At 46.3% G+C, this 21,521-nt stretch overlaps 1 protein-coding gene across 1 annotated transcript in view; it reads left to right on the top strand.

The window, feature by feature from the left end:
* adgra2 (adhesion G protein-coupled receptor A2) overlaps positions 1–21,521 on the top strand; it is a 45,076-nt gene extending 23,555 nt beyond the window's left edge. The window contains exons 3-19 of the mRNA XM_037097353.1: positions 11,339–11,410; positions 12,431–12,502; positions 12,601–12,672; positions 13,729–13,892; positions 14,287–14,500; positions 14,680–14,844; positions 14,923–15,121; positions 15,210–15,359; positions 15,453–15,614; positions 16,667–16,867; positions 16,994–17,183; positions 17,655–17,863; positions 17,948–18,075; positions 18,186–18,309; positions 18,393–18,541; positions 19,247–19,336; positions 19,502–21,521. Of these exons, the coding sequence (XP_036953248.1) occupies positions 11,339–11,410; positions 12,431–12,502; positions 12,601–12,672; positions 13,729–13,892; positions 14,287–14,500; positions 14,680–14,844; positions 14,923–15,121; positions 15,210–15,359; positions 15,453–15,614; positions 16,667–16,867; positions 16,994–17,183; positions 17,655–17,863; positions 17,948–18,075; positions 18,186–18,309; positions 18,393–18,541; positions 19,247–19,336; positions 19,502–20,921 (3,781 nt within the window). The 3' untranslated portion in view covers positions 20,922–21,521. The remainder of the gene's footprint in view (positions 1–11,338; positions 11,411–12,430; positions 12,503–12,600; positions 12,673–13,728; positions 13,893–14,286; positions 14,501–14,679; positions 14,845–14,922; positions 15,122–15,209; positions 15,360–15,452; positions 15,615–16,666; positions 16,868–16,993; positions 17,184–17,654; positions 17,864–17,947; positions 18,076–18,185; positions 18,310–18,392; positions 18,542–19,246; positions 19,337–19,501) is intronic.

The raw sequence follows: 21,521 nt of genomic DNA on the forward strand, positions 1-21,521 counted from the left end.
TGTGTTGTGATGACGAGGCCCAGAACAGGGTATCAAAGTTGGGTCTTTGGATGTGGGGTTGTATGTGTTACTTATACTGAGTCAGTGTGTAACCTGCAGTAGATGACCGTCAGCTCTCCCCCTGTGTGGAGAAGCTGCGCTTAGCACCAACAGGGAAGCAGAGTGTTGTACTGCCAAACAACACAGACAGCAAGATGTATTTTGGACACCTAAGAAAAGGTACACTTAAAAATATGTATTCCATTTAAGTGTTTGCTATATTGTTACCATCAGACAGCCCTTTGCTTTGGGACTAATTTCCTCAAATGTACAACTTCCGCATATCCACGCTCAAGCACAGGGATAATTACCTCAAACAACCCCATGTCAAAAACCCAAACTATCGCTTCAACAGCAAGGCTGAAACACAGAAATCTCTGACAACGATGTCGCTTGGCTCTCCCATGGAACATGGGACAGACACTGAGTCTCAAACATTTGACATCAGATTTTGTGTAATCATAAAAGTACATATTACTAGTACATGTTGAACTTTGTTATACATATGACTGCTATATAACCAACTTTGCATGAAGATGAGAATGTTATCATGTTGGCAGGTCCAAACAAGGAACACTGCAGAGACTGCAGTAGCTTATTGAACTCTTGGAACCATAAACCAGAAGATGGGGCGGTTGGCAGTACAGGTCTGATACAGGAGGCCCGTGTATGATATGATATGACTATCTGTCTAACTTTCATCACAGTCTGGAGTGGCGTTTAATGGCTCCAGCTGCTACCACTCCTGGCTTTTTTGGATACTGTGATGTGAGAATTACATCTAGCCTGTGTTTCCCACCAGAAGGTGTGCTGTTTTACAGAGCATCCCAGTAAATCTTTATAGCGCCCTGGTAGCTAACAACACACATGGAGCAGCTTCAGTCGGATACTGTAGTCTGGCAGACGTACTTGTGGGAGGGGGATGGGCATGTTCGGAGGGATATTAGTTCCACATGCCACTCGGCGCTGCCACCCATGACGCTAACAAGCTTCTCAAAAATGTCGAAAGAAAGAAAAATATGGTAATTTGCTGCAGTTTTTAGCTCGTTAGGACCTACCTGCTGGAGCGCACACCAGACGCGCTGGAAGAGATCAAAAGCCAAATTTGCTGAATTGCTGTTTTTGTGTCTGGCATGTGAACGCCATGGGTGAACAACTCCACGTTCTTAGGTCTCACCCCGACTGTCTTGCACCAGCAACGCTGATAAAGCTGCTGACAGGAAGACAGGAAACCAAGAAAGCTGTGACTAATGCTACTCGGGAGAATAATTGATAGCAAAGTAAAGCTAAAGCAGATCTGTTGCTTGAAGTGTTTGCTGTAAAATGAACCGATGTTGCTTGTTTTTGTACGGGCAGACAAGGTTCCCTGCAGCGCTGTAGGGTCGGTGGGTTGGGTAACCCGAGCTTACCCACTAACTGGCCCTTGTAGCTGGAGCAGTGATAAAACTAGCGGGGGGCAACAGGGTGGAGCTTTCCTGGAGGCTCATAACTCGGGGACCTGTGAGAAAGACACAGAACAGTCTGACAAAGTAACACACACACACACATATTTATGCTCCGCAGAGAAAGATGTGGGTGTCTGGTGTAAGGAGAGGACATAACGTAAATCATGCAGGCCTCATTTCACTCCTCTGCCTCAACCTCCGCTGGCTCTGTGACACACAGCGGTGGAGGTCTGCTCACTTACTCTGACGTCTTCAACCTTTAATTGAGCCCTGCACAGCTTATAATTACATCTGAGCTCATGGCAAAATTGCTGTCTGATGTGAAAAAAATGCCGCATTGAAATTCACCGTTACAGTGATGGAAAGGTTCAGGAGACAGCAGTGAGTTCACAGTGAAGGTCTGGATGTAAACTGGGAGATTTCAGTTTTATTTCGTCTCCTCAGCCCACCATCGCTCCTCAGGTCCTCTCATTGTTTCCAGCATGTCGGCTACATGTGCTTGTCATTTGGCGCAGTAGTGAACAGTTACTCATATTATGTGGTCAGTGCTGTAATCAAAGGCCAGCCCACTAGGGCTGAGTAAACACACATCAGGGAATTACACTGCATCTCTTCCCCTACGTGACGAGGATAAACACAGTCTGCTCCCCGACTGCACACACACACACACACACACACACACACACACACACACACACACACACACTCTCACTCGCCGTCCATCTTTGTTGTGACTCCGGCGTGTTTCCTAGTATGGGCACCATCGTTGCTTCGTTTCGAATGGGCCTGCTAACTCTCTCAGTAGACACACACTCACACCCGACTTCTATTGAGAGCTGAATGCAGTCTGATCTGCTGTTGTTCGCTGGAGAATACAGCTCCAGGGCAGGCCACCCTCCTCCAGGCCTGGGCCAGACAGTGCAGCAATCTACACAGTTAGCCCTTTCATTGGGACAAACCTCCTCAAAGCCACTATTGCCTTCATAACCTGCCAAACCACCCAAGTGCAGAGGAGCAATTTAGCCGTGTTTGTTTTTGCCCTCTTACTGGACTACTGTGTTTTTGTAGCTCTTTTAAATAGGCCTGCCATCCAACAGCTACATTTGGATCCTGGAATTCCTCAATTTTTCCAGCTTTTGGGATGAAACAGCCGTTGAATCATACCTCACTTCAGTGGCTACGCTTGCTAATTCCAAAATAAGCCGCTTCTAATGGACACCATCATGACTTTGAGACCAGAGGTGGGAAGTACAAATATCTGTACTTTCTACTTGTTTACCTAAGCATTTGTGTCATTGCACCCCACCTTTTCACACAGGACTGATTTCACCCCATCAGTGTATATCACGCACGGCACGCGGTAGCGAGATGAAACAACGTAAAAGACGTTACACGACAGAAACAGACGGAGAATGGAATGGGGGCAAAGGCCTGTTAGTGTCCTGTGTTTGTTGCTGCACAGGATGCTTTACCAACCCAAAATGTCAGTGTTTGACGTCCTGGGAATGAGAATCAGCAATCAACTATCTTTCTGGCACATTTACGAACAGCTTGGACAAATCCTTCTGATTCTACCTTTGAGTTCAATATAGTCATATAGTCTAATATGATGTGAGGTTCTGTTAAATTGCCCAGAAACGGCTGGTAGAAATGTCCTTCAGAGGGAGCCTGTCACTTTACTTGAGTAAAGGAGCTGAATCAATACTTTTACTTTCACTCAGAGTCTTATTTTACACAAGTATCTGTACTTCAGCTAGAGTAATGAATTTGCGTGCTTTTGCCACCTCTGCTCGATACTGTACTTGTGCACCTATTCGAGTGCCTCCACCTCCACCACCTCTGTGCATGCCCTTTCTGATGAGAGCTGACGCTGGCAGCCCCACTAACGAGCCAGGACCTTTATGAGTTGCGGACAGATCCCAGCAGCCTGTCCTGCACTGATTTGAGGCGAGGTAATGAGAATAATGAGCAAAGAGGGCCGAGGCAGTCTGGCTCTTGTCCAACTGGGCCCCACTGCACCATGGGACACAGGACAGACAGGGCACAAGGGGCCCTCATTACCAGGTCTGTTCACCCTACAGGGAGAGCGGGAGCAGGGAGCAGAGAGGGAGAGCAGAGGGCAGCGATGATGATGGATGAGGGAGCAGCAGGGCGCTTGCAGTGGACAGGGCTGAAAGGCCGGAGTGAGGCTTGTGGTTAGAGGCCCAAGGTGTTGGCAGCGTGATAGACTTTGTCAACAAGAGCCTGAATGTATCCATACAGTACCTGACGGGATTGTGCTCTTTACACATGCACAGGGAATTTCTTCCGAGGTTTCTCAAAAACTTCCTGTTGACTGGATCGTTCACGAGCAGGAAATAAGGACGTGTGATTCATATGTTTCGAGCAACAAGAGTTAAGGGAAGTTTGTGCTGAAACCTGCGACCAATAAGTCACACAGCGCATGAGAATGTGCAGATGCTGGATGTGTTTAGGAAAATGTCTGCATGACAGAAAACATATACACTATTATCACATTACGGTGAAGAATTCTCAGGGCAATTCATTACTTTTTGACTTGATAGTATCTGTTTTACAGAAAGGGGGAGACAGGCCACTCAGTCTTCGCCCGAGCCTCGCTGAAGCCGACCTTGAAATCGCCGCTGCCATTCTGAGCAGCCAGGGGTTAGGAAGTGGTCCAACTTAAACAACTTTACCATCTGACGGAGGGGAAGTGGAGCCGAGATGGCTAAAGATGGTATGGTGGCTGGAGAGAGAAGGCGAGTAGGGGAAGGAGAGGAAGACGGAGGGAGGGAGCGGAGGAAAGCACACTCCTGCAGTTTGTCTTATGTAAAGCCGAGGTTGTTTTTCTTAGCGGGAGATTAACATTATTTCCACACAGGCTAAGCAAATTACCTTAATGAGCGGGAACAAAGCAGAGGTGGGTAGCAGTATAGCATGTAAAAACAGTGGAGAATGTGTGGACATGGCAAGGAGCCCTCCTGTCTAGACCGGTCTGGGTAAGACAAGGTTCAGATTGTAGCAGAGAGCTAAGGCCAGCATGGGAGCCTCACTTCTCCCTCTCAGAAAGAAAAAAAAAAAGAACATTTGTGTTGGTGCGTTTGCCCGCACACGCCATCGAGTGGCCCCCGGTTAGACAACGGTCACCTAATGAGAGTGCATGACATTAAGGGGTGGAGCGGGTGAGGAAGGGGTTAAGCGTGCTGGAGAGTGGAAACAGAAAGGGGGGTGCTGCTGGAGTTGATAGACTCCAGATGTGTCTTTCAGATAAACTGAAGGAACGGGGTGTGTTTGTATTGCAAGCCGAGCTCAGTCATGGCTCTGGGGGTTTATTGAAACAGCGAGCGAGCCCCCTCATAAGCCCATTACCAAATTGTACGCTTTATACGCCAGTAACTCTCTCTCGCACACTCGTTCGGCAAAACTTGATATGGTTTCAATGGCGTTTTTCCTCCAAAGGAACTTGAGCTTTCTCAAGCTTACTTCCCCCCACTTCCGTTTGTGTGCCTTCTCTGCTTTATTTTTGCATCTCCCCTCTCCCAGCTCTCTCGCTGGTCCTCCCCCTTCCCACTCTCTGCATGCTGTAGTCCACCTACTGGCAGAAAATGCACTGACGAGCATGAGTCTCCCTTTTCATTGATAATTTGAATGAAAGGCGTTTGTTCCTGTTTCCCTTCCAGCTATTAAGAGGGCATTGTTCCAGCCCAGTGTCGATTATCTTATTGGGAAAGAGACTTTTGGGTTGTTCAGTACGAATGACTCAGTTTGACAGAATAAAACAGCATTCCTCCGCCTTTTGTCTCTTTAGAAAACTGTCACCACCGGCCCCGAGAAGCTTTGACTTTACATGATCATTAATCTGACGGGCGGATATTATGATCGACTGTATGTCCCACTGAAGCCATAAACCGACTTTCATTGTTTCTCACTGCTGTGCATGCTGGTAGATCTCATGAAAGTTAACAGAGCTGCCCAAACCGGCATCGCTCCCGAAGCCAGAACTGAAGTCAATAACAGCCCGTGGTTCCAGAGTTTTCCTTGGCAGAATTATCTCCAGGCCTTCTTGCTGCAGTCTATAGAAACATATAATCAGTTTAGGACATTTTACACATCAAATGAAAGTGTATATTGCTATTTCTGTACATCTACATTTGGATCAAATGTTTATTTTACAGTTTCTCAAGTGCAGAGTTGAGGGGCTAAAAGTAAAGGCACTGGCTGATCAGGTGGCGATCGTCCAGATCTAAGAGGAAATATCTGAAGTATGCCTCCAAATGTTTAATACATCGAATAGAAAAGGTGTATCTTTGCTCCTCCAGCTCCATGGCTGCACCAAAGCAAGTAGTTTCCAGATGAACACACACACACAATAAAAAAAAGTTGATTAGGTATTTCTAATCTGAGAGGAACCAGAAAAAAATAAAGAAAATAATCTGGGGAAGGGGCAGCAAAGCAGGAAATTAGTAGAAAAACAAGAGCTCGGCAGATCCCGGTTTCCTGTTTTGGGGGGAAGGCAGGAGTACGTTTGGGGCCTGTGTTACAGAGCCCCCATTGTGAGCAAGTGTGTTGAGGAGTGGGGAGGTGGGGTCTGCGGGGCCATACACAGGGCCGATTCTGCTCAGTACTGAATCCCCTAACCCACCTGCCCCTCCCTACAGGGGAAAGCTAGCTAGTAAAAAAAAAGTCGAAAAAGGAAACTGTAAAAATAAACGAGCAAGGGCCTCTTCTAGACACGCCAACCAGACAGGAAATGACACTCGGCACAAAAACGGTCTCCACTGACCTATGTCAGGAACCAAGGTGCCTTTGCTTTCTTATTCCAACATACCTTTCATCCATCCATAGACATATGTATTTGTTTTTGTCTTCGGGCAGTTGCTTTTTATTGCTTTGCATCAAGAGATACATATGAGTATAGAAATTGGCCCTGTAATGTCTTTCCATTAAAAAATTCCAGGAACAGGAAATTCTTGATTCCAGTCGAGCGATAATGAGTTGCCATTCCCTGGCTTCAGTCATTTTCCCAGCTCCCTCCGGGGCCAGGGCCTAAACAATGTCAGCGGAGCACTCCAGTCCCCGCTGCTGTGCTCCTGATAATGGAGCACTCCACGTCTGGAGCGCTTTACAGGCCACGTCTTCATTATTACCCCCTTGCTGCCCTACAAGCAAGTCGCTCCTCTCCAGCCTGCATGGGGCCCAGGTGCTCATCCCTTATGCCCACAGAGAAATGACTCTCCAGAATGGCAGAGGACCAACCCCTATTGATCAGGAGGAGGTTTGTCGGGAAAAAAAGACAGTCTTAATGGCAGCCGCTGGTGTTGGGCCCAGCGGCAGCAGACAATGGCCCCTTCTGGGCTGGAAGCGAGGTTGAGTCTGTCACAGCCCAATCACACAGGCCACATGTGGCGAAGGGGATAAAGCAGTGCACTCCCGAGGTTACAGAGCATAACTCAAAGAGGAAGACCTTGGCCACAACAATAATGTGTCACCACCAATCACGTCGCTTTTTGAAGAAGGGCATACTGCTACCGAAGAGAATAAAAAGTAATAGCTACAAGCTGCAACTTTCAACCTTTTTAAACTTTTTTCACGGTCAGCAGGCGAGAGGCTTTAAGCTATTTCTCATCTCGGCTATGATCCTCTCGCTTGGTGACAGCTGTTGTCATCAGTGTCAAGGCCACTGAGCTGTGAAGCTGGTGTCAGGGAGGGCACTGTCTACTGCAGAGGGCACACAGACAAGTCATCGCCTGAGTTTGAGGCCTGCTTTGAAAAAAAAAAAAAAAAATAGAAGTCAGATATACGTCTGAGAGCTGGGGGCGAGTGGTGAGCGGCTGCAGCAGAGATTTAGCCTCAATTACGATAGCGAACGAGAGCTGACGTTTGGGGCCACAACAGAGCGAAGCGCCTGGCTACTGCATCAACTCCTGTTGACTCGGGTGAGCTCCTCCACATTCCCCAGCTCGGTGATAAGAGAGTGTATCAGATGTAGTGGACTGACGGTAGCCACACACAACACCCTACTCTCTGAAGTGGAGAATAGAAGTGCATATATTCTTGAGTGTTAACGTTGGTTTCTAGTTGGAAATTGATCGATAGTCTTTTCACCATCTGTTCAACCGGCTAGGTGTGTCACAAAACACAATGTGGCATGATCATTTTGATAATTTGTTGATTTGTGGTTTGAAAGAGACAATATTGATCAGCGTTAGGATATATCTAAATCAGATAGCAAGTGACAAGTGGTCTACATTAAGCCGTAATTTCAACAGCTTTAAAGTTTCATATAAATGTCATGAATATGGAAATATGAAATATATAGGCAGAGAGCTGCCAACAAGAAGCTTGCAGGACATTGATATAAAGCTAAACTTTCACTTTTGAACCAGTTTTGAGCATCTTTTCACCAGTGACCATTGCCGTTATTTAAATGTCTTTTCAGTGGGAAAGGGCTCACTAGGATACTTACGTTTATATTGTAGTGGTTTTATCACAACAAGCAAAAAGTTTATCTTCAGAGAGCTTGATGTGTGGCTCTCAGCACCTGTTGGATCAGCATAAACTCTCTCTCTTGTTCTATTTACTACCCGTACAAGATGTTACGTGCTTAACCAATGTATTGCAAGACCAATATCATACCATCAGTTTAGATAAGACCTTTATTTTGTAAAGCAGTTTTATTGAAATGTAGATCTATTTTGCGTCAAGAAACAAGTACTAAAGAGACGACATACTAAAACAGTCCTACGGTGCAGAAAAAAGGAAAATACTCCTCCTACATTGTTGGACTGGATGGTAAAAAATCAGGATGCAGCAGAATCAAGTGTAGCCCATGTAAAGTAGCCTCAAGCAAAAACCCAATCATCAGAGTAAATGCTGGCAGCGGACGCTTTTACAATCACAGATATGTTGAAACTTTACATTTCTTTAGGTTCAGTTTTCCATTTTAAGTTGTGACAACTCTGTGTTCTGGTCAGGTTTTGGCACAAAAACTACATGGTTAGGGCCAGAAAAGGATCGTGTTTGGGCTCAAAATACCTACTTCACCAAGAACACAGCTGGATTGTACAGACCTATCAACAAAGATATCTGCTTGACGTTGTCCCGAGGTCTCCATGAAAGTATCCAGTGGTTTCACTCTTACAAATGTTGAAACTCAGTCTAGAACTGTGGTCACTGGCTTGGCAGCCTTCTTGCCTATAACTCCACCGCCATCCCCTCCACCTCTTGATATAACAGTCAGGTTATTAGCATGTAAACGTGAATGGGATATGACACATGTCGTAGAAATAGCAACATGGTACATAACTCGTGACATGCAGAGATGGCTGTCGTTGTCAGGTCGCAGCTGAAGGCCATTGAAAGACAAGCATGAAAGTAAGATTGCAATCCTGATTTCTGTCTACACAGAAATCAGTACACGGGTTCTTCCTCACTTGTCTGTTCTCTTTGTAATGCAAATGCATGTCTGAGTGCGTATACATGGAGGTCAGTGTTACACAGCCAATCCTTGAGTGTGAAAAGGACAGGGAGGGAGGGAGAGACAGTCATCAGAGAGAGGAAATAGTGGGCAGTGCCGCGTCTTTCATCGCTGCACTAATGAGCCCCGGGACACACAGACTGGAAACTGCAGTATTGTTCTCCCCCCCTGCCCGGGTCAACAAATCCTATACAGCTACTGACACACAGACACACATGTACATTCAGTGCAGGACATACAGGCACACACAGATTACCACATACCCTGTAAGGCCACACACAAACACTGGAGTGTATTCTCGGTCTCTGTCAGACACACCAGCACCAAAATGATTTTTGTAACTTCTTGGTCAGAATCACGGAGGTGGAAGCGTCTCCACCTTTTTAGAAAGTTGTTAAGTTGTTGCAAAGTTTTCTGCCTGACAAGCTGGCATGCTCTCAAAGAGCTGGGCTGAGCCGTCCAAGGCTGTCTGCTTTGAGACAAACACAACAGACCTCAGCCTTTTGGTCCGAGGCCAGACAGCTTTTGCTCCATCATTATAACCTGTCTCCCGTCTGTAATCCAGATATGAGCGATGGCCTAGCCAGAGCTTGGACCGACAGCAGAACCCCTGATCTCTGACTCTATCCCTGCCACACCGCACAATCTAATTCTCTACGGGAAGCCATTTTCTGAAACAATTTGACTTTTGATCAAAATAGCTCATCTCCTGGAAAGCAGACAAGACAATGGTTAGGAGATGCCTGAGGTTGTGCATGGTGTGAGGCAGCGTGGTCAAGAACAGCCCTGACAGATAATCCTTGCGGAAAGAAAGGAGCAGAAAGTCCCCTGAGGTCTTGCCTACCACAGCGGCATCTTGGGCAGAAGTGAAACAGACAAAAATGCAGCCACAGCAGTGATGCTTCTGAGCTCCTACTAGGAAATCCTCCTCTCCGACTGATCCGGTGGGAGCAGGCATTATTCATGCTGTAGCAAAACGGATCACATTACAGTGCACATCGGCCTTGTCCCGCCGATAACCATCCGTCTTCTGACCTGCTTTAACCTCGCTATTCCCACCTGGCCAATAAAAAACTCCTTGCATTCAAAATCTAGCGGAGGTTGGCTGATGGAGAGGGGCATCTGGCTGAAGAGTTAAACACATGGGCGTGGGTACGGAATGGGAAGAGGGTGGAGGAAAGTGCAGCGGAGAGAATGAAATGACATCCTCAAAGGCAGTTAAGGGGATTAATATTTATGGTGTGTAAGTTTATCTTGGGGAGAGTCATTTTGATACAAGCAGAAAAAGCTTGCTCGCACTTTTCAATCCCACTGATGTTTTATTTGGGCGACTATCTGCATCTTGCTAAACTCGAGCCCAGTTGGCTGATGGGATAAGAGTTTCTTATCTGTGTGCAGAAATACCCCACTGTGTCCCAGTGGAGGAGCCAGCTTTAGGAAATGTGTCTCCACTCCTCTTCTTTTACAATTAAAGGAGTAGTTTCACATTTTGGGGAATGTGCTTATTCTCTTTACTGCGAGAAGAAGATTGATTCAACTTTCAGCGTTTCTTTATGTTGCAACTTTGCGTTTGTTTAGGTTTAGGTTAGGTTTAGGTTTTTTTCTATTTCTCTCTTGTCACAATGTAGTGTCTTTGCTCTGGTTTAGTTTTGGCACAGATGCCACTTGGTTAGGGTTGGCTTAGAGTAACTGTGTTTGTCGCCACGTTCACCACTGGAGGTGGTCCGACTTTGCTTGAGAAATAGCCGGCGCTGGTCATCACAAAAATATCTGCATTTCTGACTCAACCTGCAGTTGGCTGTTTGTCAGCCTTGATGGCTGTAATAACTCCACCACTCTCTGCGCATCCTGATGTGAAAGTTAGCTAATAAGCGTATAATGAGAATGTGATATGCCACATTTGCTACAAATGTCAACCTTGGACATATCTGTGGTTTGAAGAACTGCTAACATATCCTGATGACTGGGCTGAATGACCTACTGTAAAACTGAGACTGGTCTTAACACTGTTAAGTTTTTGTGCAGATTAAAATAATGAGATATATCATGTAATTGACAAAGCTTTAGAGGTGCTGGTAGCAGGAGCCACCACACAGACCTTCACAGCAGCTCTTAAGAAACCTACAGGTGGCATCATGGAGATTACGTCCATGTTTTATGCAGTCAGTGCTTAAAATAGAGCCAGACAAGCAGTTCTTCCTTCTTTCCTGTCTTTTTGCAAGGCTAAGCTCCCGGCCCTCGCTCCAACCTACTACACAGACAGAAAACTAACTGTCGGCAGTGCATTTCTCAAACTTTAGATCTGTCCATTTAAGACAAAGACAACTTCAACCCTGCACACATTCTCTCATTGACCTAATGTTTTCTCTCTCCCCAGGGACCTCAAACACAACTTAATCAGCACCATCATGCCTGGAGCCTTCCAAGGCCTGTCTGAGCTTCGGAAACTGTAAGTAGACATTAACATGATTCACATTCCATTTGGTTCAGAGCAGCAAACATATTAACGGAAATCATAAGTGCAGGCATGGAAATTCTGTATTCACTTGTTTGGTATGAGACAAATAGAGGAGTCGATACGAGCAGCATCGCTTGCCAACTTCACAGTAGCTGTGGAGAGACACAGGCTCGCATGTACCCTCAAGTCTATCTTAAGCCGATTCTGTTTTGGCTGCTTTGGCTGCTTTAAATTGAGGCAGTAACACTCGGGTAAGGCCTCCTTAACCAAGTGTTACCGCTGATCCTTGCGGGGGCCATGCAATGTCATGTCTAGTGCCCACGATCCACCACTGTGGAAACCTCAGGGCCTCCTCACACGGCATTGGATGTGACAAGGCGGCTGTTTGCAGCCACTCGCTGCTCAGTCACTGTGCTTTTGGACACCGAGGTCTGGTTGCGGCGTGGGTCGGAGCTGATCGTCTCTGCAGCACCGCGTGACTCCCCTTCCCTCCTCCCCCTTCTTGTGTTTTCCCTGCAAGGTCTGGGGCTTCTCAAAACAAACAGGGGGAGATAAACACATGCTCTGGACAGCTCTCTGCTGGGTAGTGTCAGAGGTGCAACAGAGCAGATCCCTCTCTGGCTGCGGCTATACATCACACTCAGAGGTGGACGGGAGAACAGGGGCCCTGCTTTTACCCCATCAGTGATAAACCTTCATTGGGGTCCCACGGAGAGGAGATAAGGGAAAGTGGCAGGGACTGTGGGCATGTTTGTTTAGACGGTAAGCTTTCTAAGGCCTCCAGTTACACAATACAAGAGGCAAGAAGACAAAGAGAAACTTTTATCATTATTTGTTTAATCACGAATGGGACCTAGAAAGGTTCTGCACAGTTTTATACTTGTATGCTGAGTATGTAGCGTTTGATCTGATGTCACAAAAACAACGCGAGTGTACCGAGAGTCGAGGTATTACAATCTGTGGCTGAGCGACTGAGACGAGTAACATTCCTTTGTCTTTTCACACTTTCAGCGACCTTTCCAACAACCGCATTGGCTGCCTGACTGCCGACATGTTCCAGGGATTGACCAATCTCACTAAACTGTAAGCGACAGATGAACTAATTCCAGTAATATTATTGTTCTTTATGAGTTGCAGGGGGAAGTTGTTGAGTTCACTTTTTCATATGTAACTTCTGCTAGGATCCTCTCTGGCAACATCATATCGACCTTGGATCCAGGGGTGTTTCAGGAGCTGCCGTCCCTCAAGCTAGTGTGAGTATTAAACGCTGTCGTCACGCCAACACATTCACTCTCACAGCAAATCACTTTATATCTGAATAAAACAGTAAATAAGGCAGATAAAAAGAACATTTGTTCTTTCAGTTTATACTTATTCTGCCCATGGATTGCTCACACGTTTGTAGAATGACTGCAGAAAACCTCAAATAAACAATGAAGATGTATTTGGCATGAATTTATTTTGATTTGTATATTTTTTTTTTTTATCTCAGTCTTATTTGCAGATGAAAAACATAGTTGAGCTAATGCTGCCATAAATCAGAGGATAATCTTCTCTGCAAACATTTCAAATGTGAACAAATGCTTGCTTCTTCATGCAGCGCTGCCAGTTCTTGCATTTATTTTGATGACAGGCAATTCATTGCAGAGCGAAATCAGTCTTTATCATGTGACAGATAGAGTGTCGGGGCGGCTGTAATTCAACTTCACCATTTTTTTGCGATTAAGATATTTGTTTTTCCAACACTGGAGGTTAGCTTGGGTATGACAGCAAATCATCAGCCTTTACATACATTTGATATACTTGACATTGGTCATTTTAACAATGTTGGCTGATACATTTCCGCCAGTGATGACACTCAGTGGCAAAGTTGCACTTACACTGAAGAAGAATACCTGGAATAAAAAAGCGATGTCTCTGGTTCTGCTCTATCGATCTCATAATTCATTTTTTAAATTGTCAATACAAAAGTCCAGCAGTGTTAACATAAGATTGCGCTTATGTTACCCACAATTCAGCTCAGCCACTGAGTGATATCACCAGAGAGTATTTATCAGAATACATGCTACTTCCTCTGGAACCACAAAAGGTGTTTTTTTCACATAAACAGTAGAACTCTGCAAGGCTGTTGATAATAAAACCCCCTACTGTGTAAAAATGGTGTAGTTACCCTTTAACAAATATGCATCATGCCAAGTATTTTTTGTCATCTACATCTATGATGTGTTGATCCTATAATGAGATATCACTGTATCTGAGCCATGCAGAGTGAAAAGTGAAAACTTTCTCACACCTCTCTCTCTCTCCAGAAACTTCAACTCGGACTACCTGACATGTGACTGCGGGTTGCGCTGGGTCCCGGGTTTCTTTCGCGGTAGCTCAGCCCGGTTGGGGGACGAAACCCTGTGCGCCTACCCCAGGAGCCTGAAGGGAAAGCCCCTGCGTGGACTGAGGGAAAGCCAGCTGAGCTGTGGTGAGAGCCTGGCTAGAATGAGACATATGAATGAGGCGGTTCACCGCTTTGTTGCAGAGAACATTGGCTTGGGGATGACAATGACAGTGCACAGAGCTCGAGCTCATCCCAGAGCTTCTAAGAATTAGCAGACCAAAAGGGTGGAAAGAGACGCATCCCAGCAGCTCGGCGGGGACATATTTCTAAAAGTATCAGTGAGATGTGTTGACAACTAATCCTGTGGGTTTTATTTACGAATTGCTGCTGCCTGCATCCAATCTGCTCTAGGAAAGCACACTCATAATAGCTTCTGTGGAAACATTTAGCTGAGGTTTGGTAATGAGAGAGCAGCAGAAATAATTCAGAGTGATGCCTTGACGGTCACATCTGCATCTTTTCCCACCGTGTTGCTCAGACGGCCCTCTAGAGCTGCACACCCTGTCGCTGCTGCCGTCCCAGCGTCAGGTGGTCTTCAAGGGCGACCGGCTGCCCTTCCACTGCACCGCCGCCTTGGTGGACAAGATCACCACCTTGCACTGGCGTCACAACGGTCGGCTGGTGACCTCCGACCCGGAGATGGGCGTCCAGCTGGAGAACAGCGTGCTGCATGACTGCACCTTCATCACCAGGTACAGGAAACTTAAATCCAAAATCTGACCTCCCTCTGAAGATGCCGTCTATATAAACACGTTTTAATCTCGCCTTGAATCGATTAACTTTAAAAAGAAACGTTTAACAAATGATGACATTCATTGCAATTTGTGGTGGCGGTGCGTCATAACAGGAAGTCTCTACCCTCTCTATCCAGTGAGTTGATACTGTTCAACGTACATGTGGAGGCCAGGGGAGAGTGGGAGTGTGTGGTTTCTACTGGGCGGGGTAATACCTCTCGCAGTGTTGAAATACTGGTGCTGGAGAACAGTGCCTCCTTCTGTCCAGAGGATAAAGTTGTCAACAACCGTGGGGAGTTCAGGTTAGTTACAGCTGCAGTGATATTTATAGTATAACTTACGATTCGGCGTTCTCATTCTTCCCTGGCTTTAATCCCCAGGTGGCCGAGAACCTTGGCAGGCATCACCTCGCATCAGTACTGCCTGCAGCTGCGTTACCCCTCCCTGTCTGTGGAAGGAGGTATTGAGCAGAAAAAAGCTTCCAGACAGTGTGACAGTTATGGGAAGTGGAAGGAAGGTGATTATTCAGACTGTCACTACACCAATGGCATCACCCGTGTCCTGCATACGTTCATCCTGGTCAGTACTGCTGTCAGAGAAAGGTTTACTACAATGTACGGTTCCTGTTCCGCAGATTTACTTTTATATTTTCGCTATTGGCTTGCAGAGGCCCATCAATGCGTCCAATGCTGTCACCCTGGCACATCAGGTGCGCACGTACACCCTGGAGGCTGCAGGCTTCACTGACTCCGTGGATGTGTTGTATGTGGCGCAACTGATGGAGAAGTTCATGGAATATGTCAGACAGCTGCGGGAGGTGAGAAAGTTGTGCATTGTTAAAAGTTTGTTATGCTGTCTCCTGGCACACCCATCCTTTCGCTGTAAAATGTCTGTGTGGGTTGTCTCTCAGTTGTCAGAGGTGCTGGTGGAGATGGGGAGTAACCTGATGCAGGTGGACGACCAGATACTCACTCTTGCCCAGAGAGAGAAGAGAGCCTGCAGCTTGATAGTCTACTCTCTGGAGATGTTGGCCTGGCCTCAGCTACACAGCCATGCTCAGGATTTCTCCATGGTATGCTTTCATATTGCTATTTTTTTTTGTTATCTCATCATTGGCTTTTCTTTAAAGAGTGAGTAGAAAACCTAATTTATATACTTATAGCTGATTGTGATAACAGGAAATACATGTATGTGCAATTTGGGAGTAAAAACGTATCCTAATATTACAAAACATGCAGTGTTGTTAAGAATGTACTTATTAATTCATTTATTTATTCAGTCTTTATTTATATTCAAGGATCAATACAAATACAAAATAGAGAAAAGGAAAACTACAGACGAGCATGTCAATTACATCACAGGAACATGAAACTATTCCATAAGGCGAACTTGACAGATGACTCAAGAAAGACTGAACTTAAATGCAAACTAAACTAATGAGGGGATGAGGAGCAGGTGAGGAGCAGGTGGAATGAGGCGGAGAAACACAGGGAAGGGGAATGACCGGAGGAACCAAGAGAGCAGGGAAGGAGCTGATGGGAAGCACACTGGAAACATCGCCATGCTAATTAGACCGATGCAAGACGGGCGTGGTGGGAAAATCAGGCTGGTGAGGAGCAAAAGAAAAAGAGTTGGGAGACAGAACACAAAAAACCACCAAAACCCACAAATAACCCACACATAAAAGAAAAATAAAATTAAAGTGAAGTTAAAGGACTGTGATGACATATATTGATAAATAAAAGCCAGTCTCATGAATAGGCCAGCAGAAAGCCATTAAAAACTTTTGGATTATAATTTGGATGATAGATCAATGAAGATACTTAAAATGTAAAATTTTACGTTCTGTGTAAACCCTAAACATTACAACTGTGGTAGATATAGATAAATTAACATAAAAGTAATTTAAATTAAAATACAGCTATATTAAACAGTTATACTTTAGATAGTTCAATAAATAATATTAATATTTCTGCATTTGTGGAGTTGTGCACTTATATTATGTCAAGTGATTCCAGTCATGTTCAAATGAGAGAAATCTGCAAGTTTGGATGTGAGACAATTATCCGGGTGACTGATGAACAATTGATAAACTTTATCCTTTCTATTTTTTGATACGTACAGGTGTCGAGGAACATTGTGATGGAGGCCCACTTAATCCGACCTGCCCATTTCACGGGCATCACCTGCACTGCATATCAGCGTCGTGAGCTCTCGCCGGTCAGCCAGGGGATGGAAATGGCAGAGTCCACGAATGAGCAGCAGCTTCATTTTCGCTGCAGCACCGGCTCCCACAACACCTCCCTCAACAATTTTCCCTTTAAGGTGAGGCATGAGCACCCATCAGTGGGTCTATTACAGACTGCGCCATCAGTAATCTGTTGAACCTGTATTCAAAGTGTACTTTACATTTGCATTTGTCTTGTTTTTTTTTGTTTTGTTTTTTTCTAGAATTCAGTAGCCATGGCCTCTGTGACTCTCCCAGCCACTCTCTTTCCTCCTGATGCTCCTGCAGACTGTAAGCTGCAGTTTGTAGCTTTCAGAACCGGCAGCTTTTTCCCTCTGGCTGGGAACTCGAGCAACAATGGGGAACACTCTCGCCGACGTAGCGTCAACACACCTGTCATCTTTGTTGGCCTGGGTGAGGAACCACTGAAAGAAACAGAGCATCCTAAAATGTTGTTAGAAAGAAGCTCTTTTATTCTTTTGCCTGTCAGGATCAAACAAACACCCGATGTTTTGTGTGGATTTTCCCTACCATACCAGATTTTTCATTAGTGCTGCACAAAAAAAAAGCTTATTAAATTGTCTATATCTGAGCCACTGGAGCTGACAAACCACAAAGCATGCTTTTTTTTCTCACCTTGACAATGTTTGTAATCATGTTTCTGCACAAAGGGCACAGCGAGTCCCAGTCTCTGAGTCACCCGGAGAATTGTAAAAACTCAGTATAAAAGAACATGAGTCAGGTTTAGAAAAACGAAGAATAGACATCACAAAATGACTCATTCAACAATTCAGACGTAATCATCAGTTTTAATTTCAATATACAATAAACGTTCCAGTCATCAGTACAGTTCTGTATTGGTAAAATCCATCCTTTCTTTGGCAGACGGCTGCAGCATGTGGAACCACTCAGAGCCCATTTGGGTTTCGCTGCGCCACTTGTCCCCTGGTTCTGATGCTGTGGCAGCCCAGTGGAGCATGGAGGCACTGGAGAAACAGGGAAGCTGGAGCCAGGAGGGCTGTCAGCTGGTCCACAGTGACAGCAGCACGTCCACGATGCGTTGCTCTCTGCTCAGCAACTATGCCGTGCTGCAGGTAAGACAGCCATCGGCTTTTATCATTCACCCAGGTTCGCCAGGCTGAATGAGACTTTCAGTAGTGCATGTGATTTCTCTGCAGGAGGTGCCTGACTTCCCCAACCCAGCACCCATCTCTGTGAGGGTGCTCCACCCTGTGGTCTATGCCTGCACTGCAGTGCTCCTCCTCTGCCTTTTCACCATCATCATCACACACATACTCCACCACAGGTACTGCAGTGTGTGTGTGTGTGTGTGTGTGTGTGTGTGCATAAACAGATGTCTCGCTGCTATTTGTTATTTGTCCTATGTCCTCATTTATGTCTTCTGTGCCCCTACAGTTCTATTTACATATCAAGAAAAAGCTGGCACACATTACTTAATACCTGCTTCCACATCGCCATGACATCAGCCATCTATGCAGGAGGGATAAGCTTGACCAGCTACCCGGTGGTTTGTCAAGCAGTAAGTCCTGATTCAACATAGTCTCCTCATTGTGATTTGTCGCGTGCAAGCTCGGTGTCTTATCTGACTGTAACATGTGACAGGTTGGCATCGTCCTGCACTACTCCTCGCTGTCCACCCTGCTGTGGATCGGAGTCAGCGCCAGGGTCATCTACAAAGAGGCTGTGTGGAGAATGCCACGGCAGCCGGACGGAGAGTCTCCTGCTCCACCTACTCAGCGACCTATGCTCAGGTCAGCGAGCGAGCCTCACCCTCACATTCTTCCTGTGCTTTGAGATTGTTGTTCGCGATCAGTGCGGTTTATGTTTTTAGACAGATGCAGGAGTTCTGGTGCACGGCCACCCAGACTGTGGCCCATCAAAGTGGGTCATTGTGCTCGTGAACCAAAGTCCCTCTGTTTGTAAGGGAACCTTGGAGGGACATAACAGAGTGCCGCTATAAGCCACAAAAAAAGCAATAAGTCAATATGAACTCAGAGTGGGGGAGGGGAGGAATGTATGAAACCAACATAACAGAAGCAGAGGGGGTCAAAATAAATCAGAGCGGGGTGATTCGGGAGGGGTGCAATGTTCTTTCCAAATATTCCCTTCTATTTCTCCTCTCCCTGCCCCTGTGATCCCGAAGCTGCCATCATACACTGACCTCACTGGCCCCTTTGTAGCCCACTCGGCTGCATGGCATCATACGACAGTAAATCACAGGCTTCTGGTGCCTTTACTGACCCTTGTGTCAGCCCGCACACTAAAGGAGTGAAGGATCACGCAGCTCCGTTCAGATTATAGATGGTCAGAGAAACATAAAATTACAAAAAGAAAATGACACGGACACGAACAGTTTAAAAACATCATTGCAGTCAAAGGTCATACAAGAGCTGCTCTTCATCTCTCAAGCTGAGGCTGGGACCTTGTGTTTGATGTGTTTTTCACTTTTATTCAAGGTTCTACTTGATAGCTGGAGGCGTCCCTCTTATCATTTGTGGGATCACCGCAGCTGTCAATGTCAACAACTACGGAGACAACAGCCCTTAGTGAGTTCTTCCCTTTTCATCTTTGACTTATTTCACTCTTGACTTATTACTTACTTGGTGTTGTTTTGTTTGGTGCTGAAGTGCAATTCTGTGGGAGATGCTGAATGCACAGACATGTCCTTGTTGTGCACTGACCTTTTCTGACTTCTTTTCTGCCTCTTGCAGCTGCTGGCTGGTTTGGCGCCCCAGTCTGGGGTCTTTCTTTGTTCCGGCTGGCCTCGTGGTGCTGGTGACCTGGATCTATTTCCTGTGCACTGTGTTTCGCCTGAGGCACCGTCAGGCCAAAGAATGCACCGGAACCACCCTGTCCTCTCCTGTGACTGAGAGCCAGCCTGCACTGGCAGGAAGCACCAGCCTCCTCTCCACAGACTCAGTGGTGGGGCCTATAAACCCTGTTGTGGTGCCAGAGGACCAGTATTCACTGAAGACACAATTCTTGGTGCTGGTGGCAACCCACTTCCTGTTTGTGGTGTTGTGGTGTTGTGGAGCCATGGCGATGTGGCTAACAGGGCACACTAGCTTATTGTTTAGCTGTCTCTATGGGATGGCTGCTATAGTTTTGGGTGTGTTTCTGGTGGTGCACCACTGCTTCCGCCGTCTGGATGTGCAGGCCTCATGGCTGTCGTGTTGCCCAGGCTATCGCCGCTCCCATCCGATGTCCACATACACACACACCTGCACCACGGGAAGCGGGGTGCAGACCTCTGAGCAGGGATCACAACTTTTCATCAACTGCCATCCACCCGGTGACTCGCACAACTCCTCATCGGCTCGCTCGTCATCCACGCCAAGTGGAATCAGCAGCGTGGGCCCCGGGCCATGCAAGCTCACCAATCTGCTGCAGGTGGCACAAGAGAATTCGAACAACACTTCACGTGCCCCTGCAGGCAACAACACCAGCACCAGTACTGACAACATCACCAAGCCAACAAACAATATTCTGCCCACCATTAACTCTGCAGCCCCAGTGCATCCCCAGAGAAGGAAGGTGAGTAGCAGAACTAAACAAGGTAGCAGTCAGTATCACCATCGAGGTGAGGGCCGGGGCCACTACCGTCTCAAAGCTCTAAGGACTGCTGGTGGTGGGGGTAGCCTGGGAGCTTTGGGACCCCCTGGTTCAGAACACCTTAGTGCTTCACATGCCGTTTACAAACAGGCCACGAGCGAGAACGGCAGCATCCACCACAGCCTTTCAGAGAACCAAGCCAGCCCGCTTACCAATGGGAAGCGCATTGGAGAGTCAGTGGCAACCAGCCCCTCAGAGGGAAGTGACGGTGGCAGCAGCGGGAGCCGCAAACCCTTCCCCCTGCTGCCCACCATGGCCAGCAGAGCGGCCATGCACGGCGCTCAGAGACGATGTGCCAGCAGAGACAATTTGAAACTGGCAGCAGCTGCGGAGCGAGACACTAAGCGCTGCTCATACCCTTTGAACAGCGTCACCACCACTGTGCCAGGGGCTGCTGCGCCAAATGGCACTCTTAAAAAGTCCGTGCTCGAGCTAGAGCAGGACATGAGTGGCACGGACCAATCACAGAGCTCGGTTGGAATGAAGAGTGGCCTGTGGAAAAGTGAAACCACAGTGTAACCCGTACTTACATGTGAACTCCTATGCATGACCTTAATGGACTCTTAAATGATCGGGTTATGTTTTAATGGTCTCTTGATTATGATAATTATATAATTTAAGACATAAAATGAGGAAGGCATCCAGGACCCTAAACTGGTACTTTTGCCTCCGTAGCATTGTAAGAGTTTGCTGTGAAATGGTAAAAAAAAAAAAAATAATGAGGCAGGTTTTTTTTAATTGTCATTTTCAAACGTAAGATACTCACTTATTTTATTCATTTCACAAAAAAATGTACAAGATGTCTCTGAAGTCGGCATGTGATGTTGATTTTGGATGTCAAATGAAAGCTTTACTGTGTTAGTTGTGATTCTTCTATGCATATCAACTATAGCATGAAATGGAATGCAAGACGGTCCATTCCCAAAGTACAGCTATACGCATTTAATCTGTGGAAAACATTTCACCCCTATGTTCGCTTCACGTAATTGTTTGCGTGTGCTCATGTATGCTTTCGAATGTTCTGTGTGTGCGTGTGTGTGTGTGTGTGTTTGCGTGAATGTGGCTGTACAGAATTTCAGAGTGAATTAAAAAAAAAGCTATGCGAGACTTTTGAATATA

Source organism: Acanthopagrus latus, chromosome 5 (genome assembly GCF_904848185.1).
Source record: "Acanthopagrus latus isolate v.2019 chromosome 5, fAcaLat1.1, whole genome shotgun sequence".
In the NCBI taxonomy this organism is placed as follows: Eukaryota; Metazoa; Chordata; class Actinopteri; order Spariformes; family Sparidae; genus Acanthopagrus; species Acanthopagrus latus.